This window comes from Xyrauchen texanus, chromosome 11 (assembly GCF_025860055.1).
Source record: "Xyrauchen texanus isolate HMW12.3.18 chromosome 11, RBS_HiC_50CHRs, whole genome shotgun sequence".
In the NCBI taxonomy this organism is placed as follows: domain Eukaryota; kingdom Metazoa; phylum Chordata; class Actinopteri; order Cypriniformes; family Catostomidae; genus Xyrauchen; species Xyrauchen texanus.
The window spans coordinates 42054079-42076591 of record NC_068286.1 but is presented as its reverse complement, the minus strand read 5'-3'; the positions used below and the strand labels follow the sequence as shown (position 1 = coordinate 42076591).

General features: G+C 38.2%; 1 protein-coding gene across 2 annotated transcripts in view; it reads right to left on the bottom strand.

Moving 5' to 3' along the window:
• LOC127651744 (protocadherin Fat 1-like) overlaps positions 1-22513 on the bottom strand; it is a 112444-nt gene that overhangs the window by 55443 nt on the left and 34488 nt on the right. For both annotated transcript variants that reach the window (XM_052137725.1, XM_052137726.1), the window contains exons 3-5: positions 11324-11385; positions 5080-5409; positions 3021-3231 (exon numbers count right to left, since the gene is read on the bottom strand). In XM_052137725.1, coding sequence (XP_051993685.1) covers positions 3021-3231; positions 5080-5409; positions 11324-11385 — 603 coding nt within the window. The remainder of the gene's footprint in view (positions 1-3020; positions 3232-5079; positions 5410-11323; positions 11386-22513) is intronic.

Genomic DNA, 22513 nt, shown 5'->3' with positions numbered 1-22513 from the left:
TAATAATAATACAAAGTTGTTAAAAAGGTCTTCATTCACAATTTTCAATTTGGCAAAGAAATGTGTGCTGCAGTAGTTTCCTTTAGGATCAAAGCATATGTTTAATTTTTTCGGGCAACATGAATTGGTGTAGTTGAAGAAAAATGTACTGTGATAAACCCTTTGGAATTTGGTTTCCTTAAAAAATGTTCGGAACAAAATTAACCGGTTATAACCAGTTACCAGCATTTTAAAATAAAAAGTTTCACTTTTACTCTTGATTTTATATATTTTCTATTAATCTTATTTGTGATCACAATTTTTATTACAACAATATATTGATCATTCTTCTCTCCTGATCTTATCACCAATTAAAGAAAAAGAAAAAACTATTTTGCTGAACTAACTATAAGTAATTGTTTTAAAGGCCAATAATGAAATAAATTCTGATTGATATATATATATATATTAGTACTGTGCAAAAAGTCTTAGGCACATAAGATTTTGTTATATCTGCAGCTTTAGTGTGTCAATAGGACATATATATTTTAGACTCACAAACTATCCTTTTGCAAATAGAATAGAATAGAAGAACAGGGAGCCCTGCAACAGATGCTGTGGTACAACTATGTCCAGGTGTACCTAGGATAATTGGTGCTGTTTTGAGGGCAAATGTGGTCACACTTATTATTGATTTATCTTTTTTTATGTTTATGGACTTTGTCTGACATTAATTGATAAATGAAAAGTATTTATGGCATTATTTTTGAAGACATCCTCGCTATGCAACATGATTCACAACTGCCTAAAACGTTTGCACAGTACTGTATATACACACACATATACATATATATATATATATATATATATATATATATATATATATATATATATATATATATATATATATATATATATATATATATATATATAAATATATATATTTACTATATAGACCGACATACATCAACAATAATGAAAACACTAATAATGAAAGTACATGAAGCTTCCAAATGAATGGGGCTTCCAAATAAATAAAACTAAGTGCCTAGGCTGGCAAGGAAAATGCTACTCTTCATATAAGGACTAGATGGAAGACACTTCAAAAGGATGGAAAGAGTCAAATAAAGAATATAAATGTAACTCTTTCATTGCCAGCTCATAATCACTTTGTGAAAAGAATAATTACTTTGGGGAAAATGTGGGCAACCGAAACAGTCACAACATCACAACGGCACGAGACAAAGCAAATATTGTACAAAAAGCACTTGACAGATCTCGTAATTGCCATGTGCAGTAGAAATTAGGAGATCTGCAGCAGATACCTTCTGCAGTGCAGTTCAAGTCGCAAGTCATCTGAACGATGTAAAACAGCTCTTTAGTCGCTATGTCCTCTTCTAAAGCCAAGAAGACGAGCAAGGAGACAAGTAAGAGAAGGAAAACAAAGAGGACAGAGAAGGCCAAAACATTCCGAAATAAAGAGAGAAAACAAGAGAGGAAGTAGAAAAGAGAGAAAGCAAAAGTTGTCAGTGATAGATTGGTTAAAAGATAAAGGGACAGGAAGAGGATGCAAACTATTAAGTTGTATTTTGACAGTTCTATCGAGGAGATAAAATCAACAGAAAATTGGTTATTTCATGCAAAGATACTTCCACTACAGAGACTCATTAGGAGATTTAATAACATTTCTTTTTGTTATGCGTTTACTCTATGTTAAAGGCCATATTTGGAAAAAAGCTTTAGCATTTAAAGGCTATCAAACTGATACACATACCGTAATTTCCGGACTATAAGCCGCAACTTTTTTCCCACGCTTTGAACCTCGCGGCTTATACAATGACGCGGCTAATATATGGATTTTTCCCGCTTTCAAATTTTATAAAAAAAAAATAAAAAATAAAAAAAAACATTCTGTGACGTGCTCAGTTTTTTTGGAGTTTGAAGCTTTCATTAGACCAATGAAATTGCCGAACGGGTTAAGGTCAAAACAACTTTTTTTGTTTACTGTTTAGATTAAATCGAGCGCGCTCAAACTTCCCATCATTCTGATTACGGTAGTAATTTTGTCACCCTCACCATGGCAAAGACATGGAGAAACGCATATGATGCTGCTTTCAAGTTGAAGGCGATTGATCTGGCTGTTGGTAAAGGAAATAGAGCTGCTGCACGGGAGCTTGGTCTTAATGAGTCGATGATAAGACGTTGGAAACAGCAGCGTGAGGAATTGACTCAGTGCAAAAAGACAGCTAAATCTGAGGCTATTCAACTCCGACACCGAAGGAGATGACTTCAGTGGTTTCAGTGCACAGGACGAGGAAGATAGTGACCAATGACTTTCTTGGTAGGCTACTGTTTACTGCAAATGTTTTATTACAAGCCGTGTGTGGCAGCGGGGGCGTGGTCAAGCGCCCGTCCGTGAGAGAAAAGCTGTAAGGGCGCTTACACCTGCGCTAAATTATGTCTAACACCGGTGTCTAATTTCAAGTGCCCTGCTTCACGTGTCCTTCTTGGGAAAACTGTCACACGGGCACCAGTGTGACAGTTTTCAGCAGGGCACTTGACATTCCAGGTAAGGCTTTTAATGGCCACAGCAATGTTTACAATCAATTTTATAAAGTTTCTCAATTCTTCTATGCGCCAACACTAGACTGACGTGTGTCACTCTCTCAGCTCTGTGGCTGCTGCCTTTTATGCCGCTCTCCCCATGCTTACTGAAATTAGACACCGGTGTTAGACATAATTTAGCTCGGTGTAAGCGCCCTTACCGCTTTTCTCCCGGACGGGCGCTTGACCACGCCCCCGCTGCCACACCGTGTTTCGTTAAAGCCTATTTATTTTTGTTACAAGCCTGAGTAAAGTTCATTTGTTTCAGTGTACCGGTAGGCACCTGCGGCTTATAGACAGGTGCGGCTTATTTATGTTCAAAATAATATTTTATTTAAAAATCAGTGGGTGCGGCTTATATTCAGGTGCGCTCAATAGTCCGGAAATTACGGTAAGCACGCAGATATGCAAACTTTTACATTTTACATCCATCATACCTGTTATCTCAAACCAGATTGATGTGTCCGGAGACTCCATGGCAATGACCCCGACCATGTGTGCCACAGGGTCGCTTTCCATGACAGAGAAGGAGTAAAATGGCTCTTCAAATGTCAGAGGGACGGCACTTGGCTCCGGCTTGGGGATCCATTCGATGTGTAGACGGCAGGTGGATGATTTCTGGGGACGGCCATTATCTACTGCTTTAATCTGGTGTGTATATATGTAGAAAAAAAAATTTGTCAAACAATACAAATACTTAAAAGTGATATGTCTTTACTTTATTCATATTCTGTACAAGTATCATTTTTAAAGGTGAAGTGTCTACTTTCTGCACCACTAGCACAGCCACACAGAACTGAAAAACATTACGTAAATGGTTACAGTAGCCATCTGAGGCCATAAAATAAGCTGATCTTGAGAAAACAAGTCAGAAAAGTAATAATAATGCAAGGCTTTGAAGGCTTCCATAAGTTTGGAAACACTATCATTATTTTAGTGGTTCCATTTAAAGATATCTTTAACTGAGACCTGTCCCACTAGAGAGAACCAAATTAAGCTCTATCAGGGAGAGATACAACTCCTGAACACTACTAAATGTAGGCAAGTCAGCATGGTGCCAGAGCACCTGTCATTGTGACGTTTATAATGCAACAGATGTCAGGTAATGAAACCAAGGGAGGTCTGGCAGAAATGTCACTGGCCACATGCCCAGGCAGAAAGTTTACTTTATGCTTATAAAACTTAACAATCAGAAGGACATTCAAGAATAATGAAGTGTCAGTCAGGTTTGAGAACACAGGTTTGCAATAGAGCACAATAGTCAGGTTCCGGAAGTAAACATTTTATATTTTATTTCTATAGGGGATTTCAAATACAAAGTTTGTAAGGTTGTGATTCACCTCAGAGTTGGCTTGTTTTTTTTTTTGGCTTGCATTTTATGCAATCCTTATGGTAATAAAGAATTGGAAAAATTCTTACGGAACAAAGATGGCTGAAAAAATGGTTGGGCACTGTTGCACTAGCTATACAATAAATCTACAATACTGTCCAGGATATGTAAAAACTAGGGCTGACAATCGATTCAAATTTTTTATCAAATTAATTACATGGTATCCCGATTAATTAATCGTGATTAATCGTATTTAATCGCATATAAAAATATATGCTGAGAAAGCCCTCATATAACAATAATTCAATATATAATGATAAAATAATTATACATAGTTATCTTTAAATATGTAAAAAATAAAACATATAATATATATATTAATAAAAAATATTCAGATACTTAAAATGCATTACATTCTTGTGGCAGAAGAGTTAATCATTGATAAGACAATATAAAAAGCGGCTTTAGAATACAATATATTGTTTACTACCATATTACTGAACGTAAGCCAATCATTGACATACAGTTCACAGCAATCCATTTCGCAAGTGAATTTGTCAATCAGTTCAAGATTTATTATGAGGGCTTGTTTAAGGACACGACAATGTACACTTGTGTCAGACATGCTTGTGTAGTGTCTCGGGTGCATTGCGTCATAAACATAAATGTTTTAGGTCACTGTGTAAAGTTAAATATAGTTTAATACTTAGAACACAGCTTGAGATCTCTTAGTTCGGATTTGTGCTCCATCAAGTGTTTTGAACGTAAGAACTTAATGCATGTCTGTGTTGTTCTGTCTGCTGGATGGTTGTTTTCTTCACTGTATAAACTGCGCATTGCCACACAGCTGAAGTTTCACTTACTGCCCTCTGGAGTAAACTGGTGGTACTACATGTCCGGGGGCATTGCGACTGAATTGCGTAAAAAATGTTAACGCGTTATTTTTGTATAAAATTTATCGCACTGAATTAACGCGTTAAATCGCCCTAGTAAAACCTTTCTCAAATACTAAAACTTTAAGCTAATAAGCAAAAATGTATTGTATCCCGTTTTGTCTAGACATGGCTTTGCTTTTTATATCAAACCTTTCCAAAATATAATCAGCACACGAATGAGAACTAAAAAATACAAATAATATACTGAGTCCTAAATGACTGAATCCTCACCGTTAAAATATCATACTCTCCAGCAGTGGACAGCTTCTTAGAAGAGACCAGGCCAGTTTTGGGCTCAATGAAGAACTTGCCCTGCTCATCTCCATCCTCGATGCTGTAGGAGATCTCAGCATTCGGTCCTTCATCTCGATCTGAGGCGATGACACGGTACACGGGATCTCTCTTCATTAATCGCTCTTTCTCTGATTTGTCTCGCTCTGGGAGTTTGATTTTGTAGACTTTCTCCATGAACTGTGGCTTGTTGTCATTCTCATCCAGGACTTTGACAATGACTCGGACCGTTGTTGACTTGATGGTAATGCCTTGGTCAGACACTGTGATCTGTGATGCAGGGACATGGCCAGAGAACAAGCAAAGGGAAAGATAAAACAGACTGTTAAAATGGATAGTCCACCCAAATGAAAATTATCTCATTATTTTCTCAATCTCATGCCATCCTAGATGTGGGTGACTTTCTTTCTTCTGCAGAACACAAATTAAGATTATTAGAAGAATATTTCAATTCTGTAGGTCTATATAATGCAAGTGAATGGTGGCCAGAACTCTGAAGGTTCACATTTCACATAAAGGCATCATAAAAGTAATCCATACAACTCCAGTGGTTTAATCGATGTCTTCTGAAGTGATCAGATTGATTTTGAGTGAGAACAGGTGAAAATATAACTCCTTTTTCACTGTAAAACTTGTCATCAGCAGTTTCCTTGACGATCGCGATTTCAAGCTTGATTAAACTTCATATAGTGCAAATAATGCAAGTTTTCCACTACATGAACCGCCGCTTTGAACGCTCTGTCACTTCTTTGCTTTATTAAACATGTCACGGCCCCTTCCAATTTTAAAAACTCCAATCTCTCCCTACTCAATTGTTGTGGCCCTGCTTTGTGTTGCAAATCGTGTAAAAAGTATACTTCTGCACAATCTCCGAGAGACAGGCTTCAAAGTTATCCATTTTAATGACAGCAACATTGGTAAAATCTCCATGATTTCCAGAGATGTGCACAAACAGAAGTAATATCACCAAACGAAAACATTGGAAGAACATAAACATCACATAATTTTGTCATAATTTTTAGGTGAACTAAAGGAAATATAAATTTGCCTTAAGTCTATTATTACAACATATTTCAACTACTTCTAAAGTCTGTTTTTGTTATGACATTTTATTCATCAAACTGATATTTCCTGATAGCTTTAATGTTTGATCTGTTTGGAAAGAAAGTTTCCGGGAGGGGGGTGGAATAAAAGCCTGTAATCGAGGGGTGGAAAGATTCATTCACTCAGCTCTAGTTTTCCTTCTTCCTTTCATGTCAAATAACCCCAAAACCCAGGAGAGCTGGTGTCATAATGAACATTTTAAATTAGAGTGACAAAACGAGCAGTACAGAGAGAGGTGCATAGGACAATAATAGAACACACTCAAGAATATCTGGCACGAGTGATTGAAAACCTTCATTATAGTGAACGCTTCAATCAATCGGTGTTCAGAGGTAAAGAAAAATCTCCTGTTCTGAACACCAGGGCAAGTGTTCCAACCAAAGTCAATTGGCTGACAAAATTGAAGTAATTCCCTGTGCGCTTAGCTGTCGAACAATCTTTTCAGACGTGCGGCAGAGTGAAAAGGGGCTTCCGGGGGTGAGAACAGACTGTTACACATTTCTCTGTGTGATTGCGGGATGATAGTTTCCGAGATAATTATTTTCTATGTAATTTCATGAAGAATACCGTAGACACATATTATGACTGTGATACCAGTCAGGCTATATGAGCTCAAAACTCAAGTCCAGCCTTACTGTTTTGTGTTGGGTCCAACTCATTGAATGAAGGAATTAATATTCAAGCATTAATACAACAAACATTACAATAGATTGGTTTGGTTAAATTGCTTTCTGTTTGTACTCTAGTGACAGAAAGAAATACAAAGCTTTCAAATGCACACCAGTTCTAACAGCAATGCACTTTTGTCAAAACTACGAACAGTAACAGGGTTGGGAGCTGTTCCAAACCAGCGAAGACAGCGACATTAAGCAGACACTGGTGGTTTGTTGAACATACACTCATGCTCAGAACGGTGTGTCCAATCTCAGCTGGTATCCGTTAACTAGCTCATTAATTTTCCCCGGATATCTTCAGTTTATCTCGGAAAATGCCCATTTGAGGCTGCTTAATGGTACGCTGGTGCATAAGCTGATGAATGCAAACACAAACAGAGATGCAGACATACACACTATTTCTCGCTAATGAACTCCGCAGACTTGTGTAGCTTTGGTGGCAAAAATAAAAAATTACTGCAGCCTACAGTGGAAGCAGATGAATAACAGGCTGCATAGTCATTTAAAAGCATCTGTTCAACACTGTAAAAACTTTCCAGTAGTTGCAAACACAAAGCATTTGCCTTGAACAGTGAGTAAGCCCATAATGTATATTTGTTTTCAAAGATGTCCAGAGCTGTCCAAAAGCTCTGGCCAAACAGATTTAATTAAATAAGTTGATGTGGGACTTGGTCAGCTCCAGTAGCCCATTCTCCTTAACTGCGTGAGTGTTTGCTTGCATGACAGAATTCAGCAGCATAAATAAAATTTCCAGTAAAGAATTATTCCAGGTCTGCGTTGAACATCAATTACATAACTACATTTTTTTAGAGTAATCCTTGCTTTCATTCTTCAATGTTCAGAGTGGCTTTTAGTATGTTGCAATATGGTTCATAGAGCATTCTATGGAACTTTTTATAGTTTTATGTTTTATCGACCAATAGGCAAATGTCTGACCGCCAGCCCCATACGGAATCTGCATGCCGATTTTAGACAACCCTCATTCACACATTTCCATTCATCCTTGCACCTTGCATGTTTACTTAATATTTTAGCTAATTTGCTAAAGCTTTCAGCAGCTATTAAAACTGCTGTACTCTCAACTCAGTTTAAGATTAGTCTAACATGTCTAAATCCATTTTGCTGATTAATTTCAGACAAAATCGGCATAGAAAATGCCAAAAAGGTTAGCAAATTTCATCTGGGCCTGCAGATCGCTTAAAAAAGTAATAGCAAACATCTCCTCATGAAGTCACATGATCTGAGGTATCATTTACACCCAAGTTTAATACTTGGGGTTAGGGACTTGTCAAATAATTATAGTTATGCTTGACAAAGCACAAACCACTAATAGAGTGAAAATGTCATAATCTTAAACATTACCATTTTTTTTTTGTATGCAGGAACTTCAGTATCTGCATTAACATGCCTGGCAAACAGGCAAAGCAACACCGTGCATCCTTAGACGGTGAGGGTCGATTCCCAGGAATACATTTAATTTCTTTGCAAATCAACTTAAGTGAATCGTGAGCACTTTTTCCTATTTTGTTTTGGAAGTTCAAAGACCGACAAGGCAAGCTCTCTGACGTGATGTACATGCCTCAACATGTCCCAGAGTAGCGCTCTCTCTCTCTCTCTCTCTCTCTCTCTCTCTCTCTCTCCTCTCTCTCTCTCTCTGTGTACTTTATTTTCTCTTCTGTCCCTTCCCCCTCTATGAGCATTTGCAGCCCCCAAAACACCTTCCTTCCCAGCTCTTATATGTGTGTGAAAGTTTGCAGGGCTCTCTCCAATATATGTCACACACACTTCCCAATGCTGAGGCTGCCCCCACATAGCTGCCTTTCCCTTCCCCCAGGCATCTGCTGGCTCCAACTAACCTCACGGAACCCATGAACACTGGCTCATTCCCGCATCTCTTGGGGCACTGTGCCCAGCAGGAGTGCACTGCCCCTGGGAGAAAGACAGCCAGACTCCTAGGCAGAAGGCTTGGTGAGACAAGACCCCTGGAGGGACGATATCAATAAAGAACTTCCTGTTGCTGGACCCCTGACTAAACACTGTCCAAAAAAACCAAATGGCTGGGGTTGTCATGACTACTGTAATGGGCCACCGGAGCGGCAGGAGAGAAAAACAGAAACAGGATCCAGAAGAATGCATGTGAACAGCAACTGGACTGAGGGGTCATTTGTTTATTTGCCTTTCCCTGCAATGGTCTAAAGCATAGCGATAATCAAATAAAACGTGAGATTATAACAATCCTAGAAGGTGTTTAGACAGAAAGGAAGATAGTTTAAAAAAGGTCAAATTTTGCCATCGGCACAGTATGCTGCATCTTTGCACATCGTAGGTGCATGCATCTGCCATTGACTATGCAAAAAGATTTGAACAAACCAGTCGTAGTGTGCATGCGTTGAATGCGTCCATATAGGCTCATGGTCAAAATAGTTTACTTTGAATGATAGAGCGCTTGATTTTATGCAAGCCTTAACAGTTGACACTGCTAGATTCTTTTTTTTTGTAAGGACTATAAAAAGTCCTTACAAAAATCCTTTTGGATTATAAGAAGTTTTGTTCAATAGAACGTTTAGAGGTATTTAGTCTATTTATTTGTTGCATGTCTGTCTATTACCCTATTACATTTATTTTTTAATTGTTGGCATATGTACATGTGTCAAGTGGACATCTTTGGCCATGTTTGGACACGTCTCATTTGTTTTTTAAGACGGTCGAGTTAAAAATAATTGAACTTTTCAACACACATCTCGAGATCCCTGCACGTAGTTCCATTCTGCTGTACTCCATTCAGCTCTTATGAACATCCCCTAAAAACTTGTCTGGTGGACATGACCCAAAACCATCCTAATTATAGAGAGTTTCCTTAACACCAAGTCTTTGGCACAACCCACTGGTAGGTTGATTTAAAAATATTTTAAATGTTTTGCACTCACAGAGACCCATGTGCATCAGTTATTATAATTCTGAAGTCAGGGCTGGCCACAAAGCAATGCAGTTTTTCTTTTCTTTTTAAAAGAGCAATTAAAAAGGTAAAATGTCTCAGCTAATAAGACAGCTGGACAGGTTAAGACAGCTAATATACTTCATCCAAGTCAAACAAAGAAAACTACACACACCGTCAAACTCCCAATTCCCACAGTTAAAAAAATAAAAAGCTTATTTAATTAAAAACCAGAGGAACAGATTTAACCTTAAGGGGATCTTGGCACTACCAATATTTAACTGAATTGTTGGCATTAGCTAATTACAAGCTAACTGTCTATCGGTCAGCAGGGTTTGCTTTGAAGTCAAGAGGAGCTCTTCACATCACCGATGTATGGAGAAAATATGGGAGGACAGACACTGGGTGAGCATATGCTTCAGGGTGTCCCATCCTCCCTGCTTTTATTTCCTGTCCACATCCCTCCTGTCATTTAACCTCCCGTTCGCAATACAATTAGAGCCACAGAAATGGGCATGAAAGCACTGGGAGGGGTTGGCACAAATTTGCCAAATGAAATTATGTGCCACCGACCTTGAATTGCACAATCTATAAAGATAATTAAAGGAGCATCAGTCTGTTACGTTTTCACCGCACAACTTGCAGTGATATCAGCAAGCTGCAGTTTTTGGGAGGAAGAAGGAAGGGGTGGGTGGTAAAGAGATATTGAGAGAGAGAGAGAGAGAGAGAGAGAGAGAGAGAGAGAGAGAGAGAGAGAGCAAGAGCAGCTTGCAGCTCAATTAAAATCCACAAGTATAAACTTCGGTTGGGCAGGGTGACGCTTCCTGTTCTGGCCTGCCTAATCCCGAGCCGGTACACTGAGAGAGAACAAAGCCAACCTCCCCACACACACATATACACACCTACCCTCCACAAGCACCGGATATATAAATCCCCTCAGAGGCACATTGGAAGGAATGGAGGTGGGAGAATGCGCCCCTCTCATGTGTGCAGTTTAGTAGGGTTGCAGACTCTCAGGCTTGTGGCTTGGGTTTAATAAAGCAGAGGCAGAAGTTTTCAATAAACTGTTTTCCTTCATTTTAAACATTAACTTTTTTCCCCCAAAGAGTTCCTCTTAAGGTAATATTCCATAGATAATAAAAGTACAAACAATGAAAATAAAATAAAAATGTTTTCACAGATTCAAACTTAAGGCCTATGCACACCAAAGGTGATGCAGTTATGAGTGGTGAATCGCTGACAAATGGCCATTTCACATAGAAATTGAAGCAAATGACCGATGTAACTGATAGTGCCAGTTGAATAAAGAATATGATGAATATGATATGATGGCTATGATAAAGAACATTATGACCTGCATTTAGGACATTTTTGACAGATTAAATGTTTCTAGGATTGTGATTGGCTGCTGTAATGAAGAGTGGGAGTATTGTGAACATGTGATTGGTGGAATTATTACTAGTGTTTTTACCTCCAGAATATGTTCGTCCTGTTGCTCTCTGTCCAGCTTCCGAGATGTGGTGATGACCAGACCTGCAAACACAAGAACACAACTTAATAACCCAACTGAAATGTGATATGTGCTTTAACTAAATAAAATCTAATGCACTTACAGCAACAGATTAATTTGGCGCAACACAACAACCCCCATCAGCACCCCCACTCCCCACTCCCCCCCACAGATTCAGCTGCACATTACTGCATGAATGTTTTAAATCTGAACAAAGAACCATACTGTAAACACTCACTCTCATGGCCAGAAAATAGAAAGCACAAACCTCACACACTATATGTCACTATTCCTCACAACGATCATTGCAAACAGCTTTAACTCCACTAAAATGTTTAAAGAAAGAGCAAAATCTCAATGTAACTGTTTACTCCATGTGTTAATATGTAAGTAGGTGTGTATTTTTCTGTGTGTGTGGGTTGGTTTTAGGAGATTTCTCTTAAAAGCTGTACATTATAGCAAAATAGGATCTGTGCTAAAAGCAAATCCAGGACAAAAGAGTTTAAAAAGACAGAGAAATCTTGAAGAAACATGCAAATAAGCATGTTTCTGTACAGAGCGTCTCTATAACAGATAATAAGCAGACTTGTGTTTCTCCATCTGTGTAATTGTAAATTAGACAGGGCAGAGAGTACGGGAGACACTGCCAGCTCCAGCCACACGAGAGACGCCTGCCGACTGCACCATGGCTGATTTGTGCAAAAAAGGATTTCCGAAACCAGAAGCCATCAATGGCAAACATGCAAGAAGCAGAAATAGCCCAGGCCGCAACACGCCTCCCTCTCCCGGTCAAAACTCTGCTCTTTCTCTCAGTCAAACATGGGATTGAAAATAAACTCTAAACATAGGTAGTCATCAAACTCTCTGCTCTTTAAAGTGTTGTATTAAAGCAGTACTTACAATGCTCTGAAAGTTTATGAACCAAGAACCTGATTGCATGTATATGTGCTTGCTCTCTGCAATGATAGAGAATCAAGACATATCTCAAGGCTCAAATTAACCTTTACTTCACCAAGCTATTATTCCACAAGAGTGCATGTGTGTATTTCACTTCAGGGCTGATGTGTTGCCAAGTTCCAATATAGCTGCAAGCAAAGATGATGGGCCCAAGCACCATGGGACCATTTCAACACGGTGGCTTTCGGAAAACAATGCAAGGTGGACACATGCATTTGGCATTTGACATTATAAAATCTTTAAGTTATTTGGGTAAATTTAAGAAGACTATTTTAAAGTCTGTTGTAAGAGCCATGCTTCCTGCTGCCAGGTGGTGGCGCTATGACCGTGACCCAAAATAGTCACATCTATGTGATTAGCCCCAAAGACTAAATATATATCTCAATTTTGTCCTAAATCACATATTGCGCACAGAAGATATCAGACACTTCCTGTTTCCCTTTTTTTGCCATTAATTTAATGCCTTGCAAAGGCAACACCGTTTAATATATAAAAAATCTGATCACAATTTAGCATCTTCAATGTCTTGGCATAATGTTATCTACATGTGGTGACAGTCTCATGAATCCCCTAGGTGAAGTATTAAATAGTTCAGAGACTACAATATTCAAAAATTAAAATGGCTGACTTCCTGTAGGGCAGAGCTAATAACTATAAATATGAAAGTTGTCTGGCTTGATGATAACTATTTATGTAACAATTTTGGTGACTGTAGGTGAAAATGGGGGTGCTACAGATCTACAATGTCTTGGCATGATGTTGCACAAATTTGGTGCCAGTCACATGAATCCCCTTGGAGGAGTATTTAAAATTCATAACCTGCGATTTTCAGAAAATCCATAATGGCCGACATCCTGTTGGGTGAAGCTAATGACTGTGAGTATGAAAGTTGTATGGCTTGATGAGAACTATATGTACTAATTTTGATGACTGTAGGTGAAAATGGGGGTGCTTGTTAAGTACCACAAAATTACTGAAAATCTTGAAAAGAATAATAATCATAATAATCCTTAGAAGAACAATAGGGCCTCCGCACTTTCAGTGCTAGGGCCCTAATTAGAGATGTCCATGGTTCATAACCACAATCCCAACCCCCCACCACCAAAACAAATTGTTGGCTGAGTGTGGACAAGAGAATTACAGTTCAGACATTTTGGGGAAAAGAAAAACAAGAAATTGGAAGACAGGAGTAAGAACAAAGACAGAAAAAAGAAAGAAAGAAAGAAAGAAAGAAAGAAAGGATCGCCAGTGTTTGGGTTGATGGTTGGCTCATATACAGGCAATGAATTGTGCTTTGTGTAGCAGCCCCTCATTTCATTAGTGGTAGCACCCTCAGATGATGTTTACCCTCATTGTTTCTGAGAAAGTAAATGAATTCTACCCAAAGATTTAATTATTTGATCCGTCCTTATGTACTCTGAGGTATTTAGAACTTGTGTTGGCCTCGCTCAATGCAAGTGCGTGACCCTCGGCTAAAATCTCCTCTGCTAACCGCTGTAACTCCAACAATAAACACATTGTGAAATCTCACATATAACGATAGTGCTGCCACAATGTATCTGGAGAGAAGAAAGGATAAAACAAGAGAGAAAATAGCAAAAAGATCAATGGAGTGTCTCAGAAAATGACACTCTGCCCTTTCCTCTAAAATGCTTCTGCTCCGGCTAAAAAAGGGCTATTTTTTTCTTTCTGGCATTCTTGAACACATTCTCGCTCAGAAGGAAGGCCACTGATGGACTTTACAAAAGGTATTATTTAACAGGCAGGAATGCAACACCTTGTGTCCGAGACTGAGACACCACATTCCTCATTAACGTCTCAAGCGCACACACTTACGGAACGCACACACACTGCTCTCATACACTACTCATAACACTATAGTGGGTAGAGCCGGGCAATGTTCCCAAATGCACCCTACCCCTCCTCCTCATTCTAACATGCACACTGGCACATACTGTGTGTTAATGGCAGCCATTCCAGAGTTAAGAGATAGGGAGAAAGAGGCAACACTTCGGGTTGAGGATGGAGACTTTGCTGGGTTTGTCTCTCTGAAGAAGCCTCACATTAGCCGTACACCATTAACCTCCAACAGAACACTCAATAGAGCCATTCAAAGACCCAAATGAGACATGCCGAATTTACATTACACGATTTTAAGCCGATTTTCGCTCGTCGACGGTTTTGTGAAGATCATAAAAAGCCTGAAATCGTAGGAAAATTGGAGCTCGCTCCAGTGAGCGAAGATCGCAATGTATGAACTATCAAAGACGTGATTTGAGAAGAGCCGACACGTCGCCGATGTCAACGAGAAATCTAGAATGTTAAATATTTGGACCTGTTTTCGATTTCAAATCATGCAATGTGAAATATGTTTTGACTGAATTCAACTGCAGAGTTGACCTACAGCCAATGAGAGAGAGCAAGAAACGGGGCACAAATGTTTACAGTCTTACAGTCTAAACATGAACCTAAACACTGTAATTTAGAGCCATTCATGGTCTTACCTGTGGTAATGGCCTTGCCACTATTAAAAATTGCTACATTTAACAAATAACAATGGTACATTTAATGAAGTGGTTAAAACTTCCATTAATTAAGGGAAAAGAATTGACCTGTTCTATCCTACTCCTGTTCTAACTGGCCGTGTTTGACTTCAGATATCCTATAGGTGAATTGGGCCTGTGTACTGCTAAAGTAATATTATTCTCATTCAAATAAAATGTCCAAACAAATGCATTGCTTGGAACACCAATAGCCAGAGTGGCCGATGAGCCAAAAAGTTAATTTCAAATCCTGCATGTGTATGAATAAATGATGGATGCAGCCAAGCCACAATTACATAATTTAGACCCGTTAGTCCAACTTTGCAAAAATCAAACTGATCATTACAAGACTAAAGCGTATACATGACATTTTATAAAATAAAAATTATTGTTTTAGTCTGACTGAAATTTAAATTTAGTCTGACTGAAGTCTGAATGTACCTTTACAAAACACTACTTGTAACTGACCTCAGGCTAAATAACCATTTCAAAAACATTTCTACTAGTATCAGAACAGTTTTAGCAGTGGCCTTGGACTGAATTTAATTTGATCTAATTTTTGTTGAAACCATGTGTTTTTGTGGACACAGTAAAATGCTGACGTCTCCAGGCGAGTCACACAATAGGACCTCTCATACTCATTGGTGGATAAAGCAGACATCATCTGAATAAATCCCAACAGTCCCATCCAGTGGTTTCGGCTCTGTTGCCACATTTAGCAACCAAAGGCCCCTGGGGGGCAGCTGATGGTAGAAAATCCCTATCTGAGAGTGACTGAGATTACTAACGAGAGAGAGAGAGATTACTAAAAGAGAGAGAGGGAGGGAGTGAGAGAGAATGGACAAGAATAAAGAGACAAATCCCTGGCAGATAATGTCTCTTTCAAAACATTCTTTTTGATTTGAGTATTCCAAAGCTCACAGCTCACTCAAGCATGAGGAGGACGACCTGGATTTACACCAATAAATCACTGCATTCCTGCCTCTGTGCGAGCTTGTGCGCACAAGGTCATGTCTGCATGTTCGCATTAAGGACCTAGCATTTTTTCTTTTTTAATATTATAAGGTATGGAGCATCAGGTGAAGAGTGTTTCTGCACCACTATCAGCACCAAACAGAATGGCAAAAATTATGATTATTGGTATGATATTTAGGCAGTCCTACCCTAAACCAGTTGTTAAGCCAGAAGTTGCCATGTTGAGCCACTCAAACAAAATTAAAGAAAAATAGCTCTTTGTTGATTCTTTTTTCTCACAGTAACTTGTGTAACAGGGTTGAAAGGTTGAGCTTGATGAATGCAGTCAACATTACAATTTGGGTAAAGTGAGAGAAAATGAAATAAAATTCTTTACTTCCCGCTGTGCTGTAAACATTGTCCATATGATGTTACATTTTGGGTGAATCGATTTTAAAGACGTTAGTTTTTTATAGTAACAGGGTTGTGCACAAAATGTGGGACATAGCAAAAAATTATTTTGGTAATAAATAGGTAAAGTTTTTACTATAATCAATTGTAATTATAACATATCTTAAATTATGACATTTTAATTGTTGGTCAAGCAAAGTTAAGACCTCTGAAGTAGGAATTGACGTTAAGTCAAACTGACCATTTTAATAGGGGAAAGGGATATACAAACTTTTTATGTGTTTAAAAACTACCTACATATTTATGCTTAATTGTTAATTTTATTTTAGTTTATTTTAGTTAATAGTTAATCTAACTTATATAGTTCTAATAAAAAATGGGATTTGGACCTCAAATGTTGTACAAAAAGTAATGGGACACCAAAGTGTATCATATTTGTGGAATGTCTGGGACGTTAACCTGCGAATGGCTTAGTTATAGTTGTCTCAGCACATTAAATTGGGTTAGCAAAAATTGCACACTTCACCTTTAAGGGACAGGTATTTCAAAAACAAGCTTCTCGTTCTGCAGCTAAACACATTGCATGTATTACATGGAGATATAATAAACAAAATACCCTCTGGAGAGATCTGTAAGAAGACTGTAAATAGCATACTCTAAGATCAGAGGTCAAGCTCTTTTGTAGGCTTTTCTTGCTCTGCGTGCTTGCGGGTTGAATATCAGGGGAGATTTCTGGGGTGTGAAATCCGTAGGTTAGCAGTAAACAAGCAGGACAGGTGCACCGGTGGATATGCTTCACAAGCCTCTAAAACCCTGCAACTTTATCCACAGGAATGAGAGCGAGGGAGGGGGAGCGAGTTGTGTTTTTTCCTCCACATCTCACTTTAGTTTTCCATCCTTAATAACCTTTTGTGCCTCGTGCCAACTATGGGAGCCTAAAAGGCAGGAAATGACAGGAAGTTGTTGGATGTAGTATCCATTTCTTTTCAAGCTTCCCTTGCTCAGGGTTGAACCTTTTGTAATGAGCGCTTGGCATTGTTGTCTAACAGCCTCTGTTTCTTTTCTTTTTTCCCTTTAAAAAAAGCAGGGCCTTGCTGAAAGTTGATGGGAAAGTCGAAAGGAGGAGAGAGGAGAGTAAAGCAGGCCTTGTGAATCATTGCAGCGATATCCTCCTTTCACTGCAATTAAACAAGCGGAGCAGATCAGAGCTCAAAGGCACAGAGGTGGCCCGTAGACTTTCTAATTACCTGAGTTGATTTTTATCCCAACAGCCAATGTTCTTGATATTGTCGGTACAGAAAGCTAAAACTACAGTGGTAAATGGACACAGAGAGAGCTAATGCAGATATCAGGTATTAAACCAGAGATCTGAGATTTGGAAAATGTGATTTTGTCTGTGTGCGTCTGTGAGGTTTGCACACCAGAGCAAGAGCTGTCTGCACAGTACAGAGCACAGTTCTTTTGCCTATGCCCACTGGCTAGAGATATAATTCCCATACTCAGACACTACCTGCATGACGAGGGTTCAAAATGAACAATCGGGAAGTGTCAAATACGATTTGCATTAGAAAACTAAAATTAAACATTTTATAGTGTACCATAAACTGGCCACTTGGCTGGTTACTTTTTAGGATCATAAATATATGTATGGTTTAAACTGAAGTGAGAGAATTAAATTGAATATAAAAACTTGCAAAGTTGATAACTTTTATCATCATTATTATTATTATTAGTGGCCATTTTCCCCCCATTATTTTTCCAAATTTACCACTAGTTCAGCTAGACGTTTAAACATTTGTGAAATATGTCCTATTTAAATTGTAAAAATTAAAAATGCTGAACAAAATCAAATTGTAATTTATTTATTTATTGTGGGAGATATGTAAATTTGTATGACTTTTTTATTTTGACTAAAACTAATGCAAAATGCCATTTTATTGCTGTTAAAAAATACACTCACAGAGCACTTAGAGGAACAGGAACACTTGTACACCTAACATGCAATTATCTAATCACCCAATCAACTGAAGCAGTGCAAACTGCTTCAGTTAATGTTCACATCAACCATCATAATGGGGAAAAAAACATGATCTCAGTTTGATTTAGACCGTGGTATGATTGTTGGTGCCAGATGGGCTGGTTTGAGTATTTCAGTAACTGCTGATCTCCTGGGAAATTCACACACAACAGTCTCTAGAAATTACTCAGAATGGTGCCACAAAAAAAAAAAACATCCAGTGAGCGGCAGTTCTGTAGATGGAAACAACTTGTTGATGAGAGAGGTCAACAGAGAATGACCAGACTGGCTTGAGCTGACAGAAAAGTTACAGTAACTCAGATTACCGCTCTGTACAATTGTAGTGAGAGGAATTAACATCTCAGAATGTCGAACTTTGAGGTGGATAGGCTACAACACCAGAAGACCACGTTGGGTAAATTTTTAGGACCATAAAAATTAAGACCATAGTTCTTAATTAAGTGAGTGTAGGTATGGACAGTAAATTTCCACAATCCACTCGCCTAGTGCAGGTGTACCAAAAGTTATCTTGGACCCTATGCACACCACAGAGGAGAGTATTTACTTCTGGACATATGGGGCTATTAATCATCATAAATAACAAAAGTGTTCCACTGGCTTGCTTAAGCTGAAAATGCAGCTTCAAGTTATGAAAAATATTCAGACATTTGATCCCTCTGTTGTCCTCCCTCTCTCTCTCTCTCTCTCTCTCTCTCTCTCTCTTCTCTCTCTGTACATGTGCTTCCGCTCTAAGAAATGAGTAGTCATGTTCATTTGTGCAAATACAAATGCTTGCTCACACAGAGGCTATTTCTATATCACACTGTTCAAAGTGCAACTCAGCGGGGCGCTTTCGAAACCAAGCTGAAAGCAGATTTCAGGCAGATGGGCTCTCTTCAATTTTTCTTCACTAACAGGTAGAAAACAGAAAGATCCCTTACACACACAGTTAAGCAAAAAAAAAAAAAAACCTAGTGTAGCCATTGAGAGAAAACATTTCATGAGGGCAAACGAGGAGACGGTGAGTCTAGCGGTCCGCCCATACACCTCAAAGAGCAAAGGACTCTGGGATATACCTCAGAGAAAGAGAAAGAAAAAGAAAGTGTGACAGAATAGGAGAGCACAGGGAGTGTATAAGGTAACAAATACATGTACATTTATGCAGGAACACACACTTGTGTACTCTTATGCACATGTATTCACACACACACACGCAATGTATTTATGCAAGAACAGACCCACACACTCCCTATCACTTCAACTGCCTTGTGAGAGGGGACTGAGTTCAGTGCGAGAAAGGCTAACCACACTCGGGCTCTTTTGCATGACTTGACTCACAAAAACAGGAGCTATCTAATCACCTGGACTGTGTCATTATCCTCAGCCACACTCGCTGAACAAATCTGCACTCACAACGAACATGAATGCAGCTCTAGGACGAAACCCAAACCTAACAGGGACACATGCTGCTCTGCCAGGTACCTCCCTGGATATTTATGGTGCTTTCTGTTGAGGCTGGCATTGCTGCACAGATGTCAGAGAGAACTACAGTCTTTAAATTATATGACCTGGAGTTCTATAGGGACCATCTTCTTTATATTTTCTATCTATATTTTACTTATAATACCTTTACTAAAACATTTGAGAATGAACAGGATGTGAAAAAAACAAAAAACTTAACTCCCTTGTTTTTTTAAACCCACTTGAACCTTCTTGTTATATTTACTTCACCTTCACATAATGCTGTTATTTTGAAAGAGCACCAAAAATAAATAAAATAATTTATACTATTTACTAACTTAGAATTGCATTATTCACATATTGCGTTTTAGATCGTTAGCAAAATTATTACAATTATTTCATGAATATTCAATAAATTGCCCAGCCCTTATAGCAATGCCAGTATTCACCAACTTGTTATTTGGTGTAAGAAACATTGAATGAATGACTAGTATATGTAGGTGAATAATGCTTTTTATTTCTGTAAAATAATATATTTTGTATTTTTGAATACAAATGAAAATGATTAAATATAATTCTTGTGTTCAATTAGTGAAAAACACTATGATAATAAAAAAAACAAAAAAACATGGCATCATTCTTTTTGACTAAAGTTTCGTGCATTAAACATTTTGAATCCACTTGGCTACAATGGCTCTTTAGATGAAATGATGGTACCTCTGATTAAAAACATGAATTAAAAAAAAAGTACCTTTAAATCTATTCAGGGCAAATACAAAATTATCGAGATTTATGCTGAATATCATTATAATGAAGAAAAATAGGATGGGGGGAGTTTTTATATCAATATAAGGTAGCCTTAACTGGTATGTAAACATTATTGATGGGCCGATATATTGGCTCATATTTGGCCCATTTGAGATTTTCGGCCAATAACTGTGTCCACTTGTCTGATTAAAGTGTAAGCTCCCCCTTTTGTCATCATTAACCTGCCTTGTATACTATATAATAATATTAAATTGGCCATCTGTTCTACTGCTCTCTAGATATTGACATTGACCATTGAAAAAACCCATATCGTTTGACCACAAAAGCATGGTTGTGATGTAATAATAAAGCCAAATTCTGAGTTAACCGTTTTTGCGGCTTACTTCCCTACAAATGTTAAGGGTGTCCTGGGGAGGAAGCTTTGTTTAGTGAACGTTAGAGTATGTCTACATTGTACATTGCACTCTTTTGTTTCAAAAGATCAAGGAAAATCATGTTTGCCATGGTATGTCCCCTTCAATGAAACACAAAAGCAGCACTAAGACCTGTTTACCATTGCCAAAAGACAAACAGCACCTCTCATCCAAGCCCTGGTTACCTTACGCACGCACACACACACACACACACACACACACACACACACACACACACACACACACACACACACACACACACACACACACACACACACACACACACAACTAAATGAACCAGTCAATATCATCCAAGGTGATTTTGAGACAAAGCAGACAATAATGTCCGCTGACAAATAAATAATTAAACTAAGATGCTTCACATGTGCTCTTCTCGGATATACCAGCAAACCAACAAACACGTTTATTCCATTTCTTCCCACAGGTCTTATTTTTTTTCACTACAGCTTTGTAGAGGCACCAGAACTGGGCTCTGCTCTTTCCGAGCATGTAATTACAGAGGTTTTGCCTGCTATTTATTTAACAGCTTTATCGTCAGGCGTGACATATTGGGAAAGAAAATGTAATACTAACATAAGAGGTCGGCGGTGATAAAAATTAAGCTCTGTATTCAAAATTAAATGAACAGGACTTGGAGATAAGACTTTCTGTGGTTCGTGTTTTGTAATCAGAATGCCCATGGAAACCTTATTCAAATATAAACAATGCAGATAGCTATGGTTTTATTACAACATATGATAAGGTTAAGTGTTATGAGTTAATTATTTGATGGTTTGAGCAATATCGCATGAAGTACTTTTAAGTGTAATAAGGAAATTATGATTGATTCAACTGGCTTTCATCTAATCTATTAATATTGTAGCCTAGGATATTGTCGCACTCTGTCTCTGTCTCTGTCTCTCTCTCTCACACACACACAGACGGACACTAGCCCTACCCCTAAACCTAACTTAACCCTCACAGAAACCTGTGCACATCAGTAGATTTAAAGCTAATCAAGATTTGGACAATTTATTTACTAGAGATGACCACCTTAATTGTCCTCACTGGTGGGTTTTCAACAAGTTTTACTATATTAGAATAGTATTAGAATAGAGAATATTTTCAAAATGTTGGCACTCACAAGTTTAGTTAAACCTGTACACACACACACACACACACACACACACACACACACACACACAAATGGCTGCTTTTACCTATATACTGTAGAGAGATTTAATAGGGATCTCTAGTCTTCAGCTCTGCTTCTTAGACTTCTGCAGTGTCTCAGGAATGAAAGTTTAATATGCAGGTACATACCTAGTATGTCTGCCACCTTCCCTTCTCTCAAAAACATGCCCTCACCTTCCCTCAAAAACATGCCCTCACTCTCAATCACTCTCTGGAACATTTCCTAAATACCTAAATTAACCTCAGCTAAGGAATGAGATACTTTTACTCTCATCTTCTTTTTGATTTAGTGACTGAAATCAGTTTTTTTCTGAGGAGGTTGTTGCTAAAATCTTTCAAGTTCTTTTGAAGGTAGTGTCTGAAATGTTTCATTTATTTTTTAGGTTGTGAATGAACGGTTTCATGTTCTTTTTAGGCAGTGACTAAAATCTTT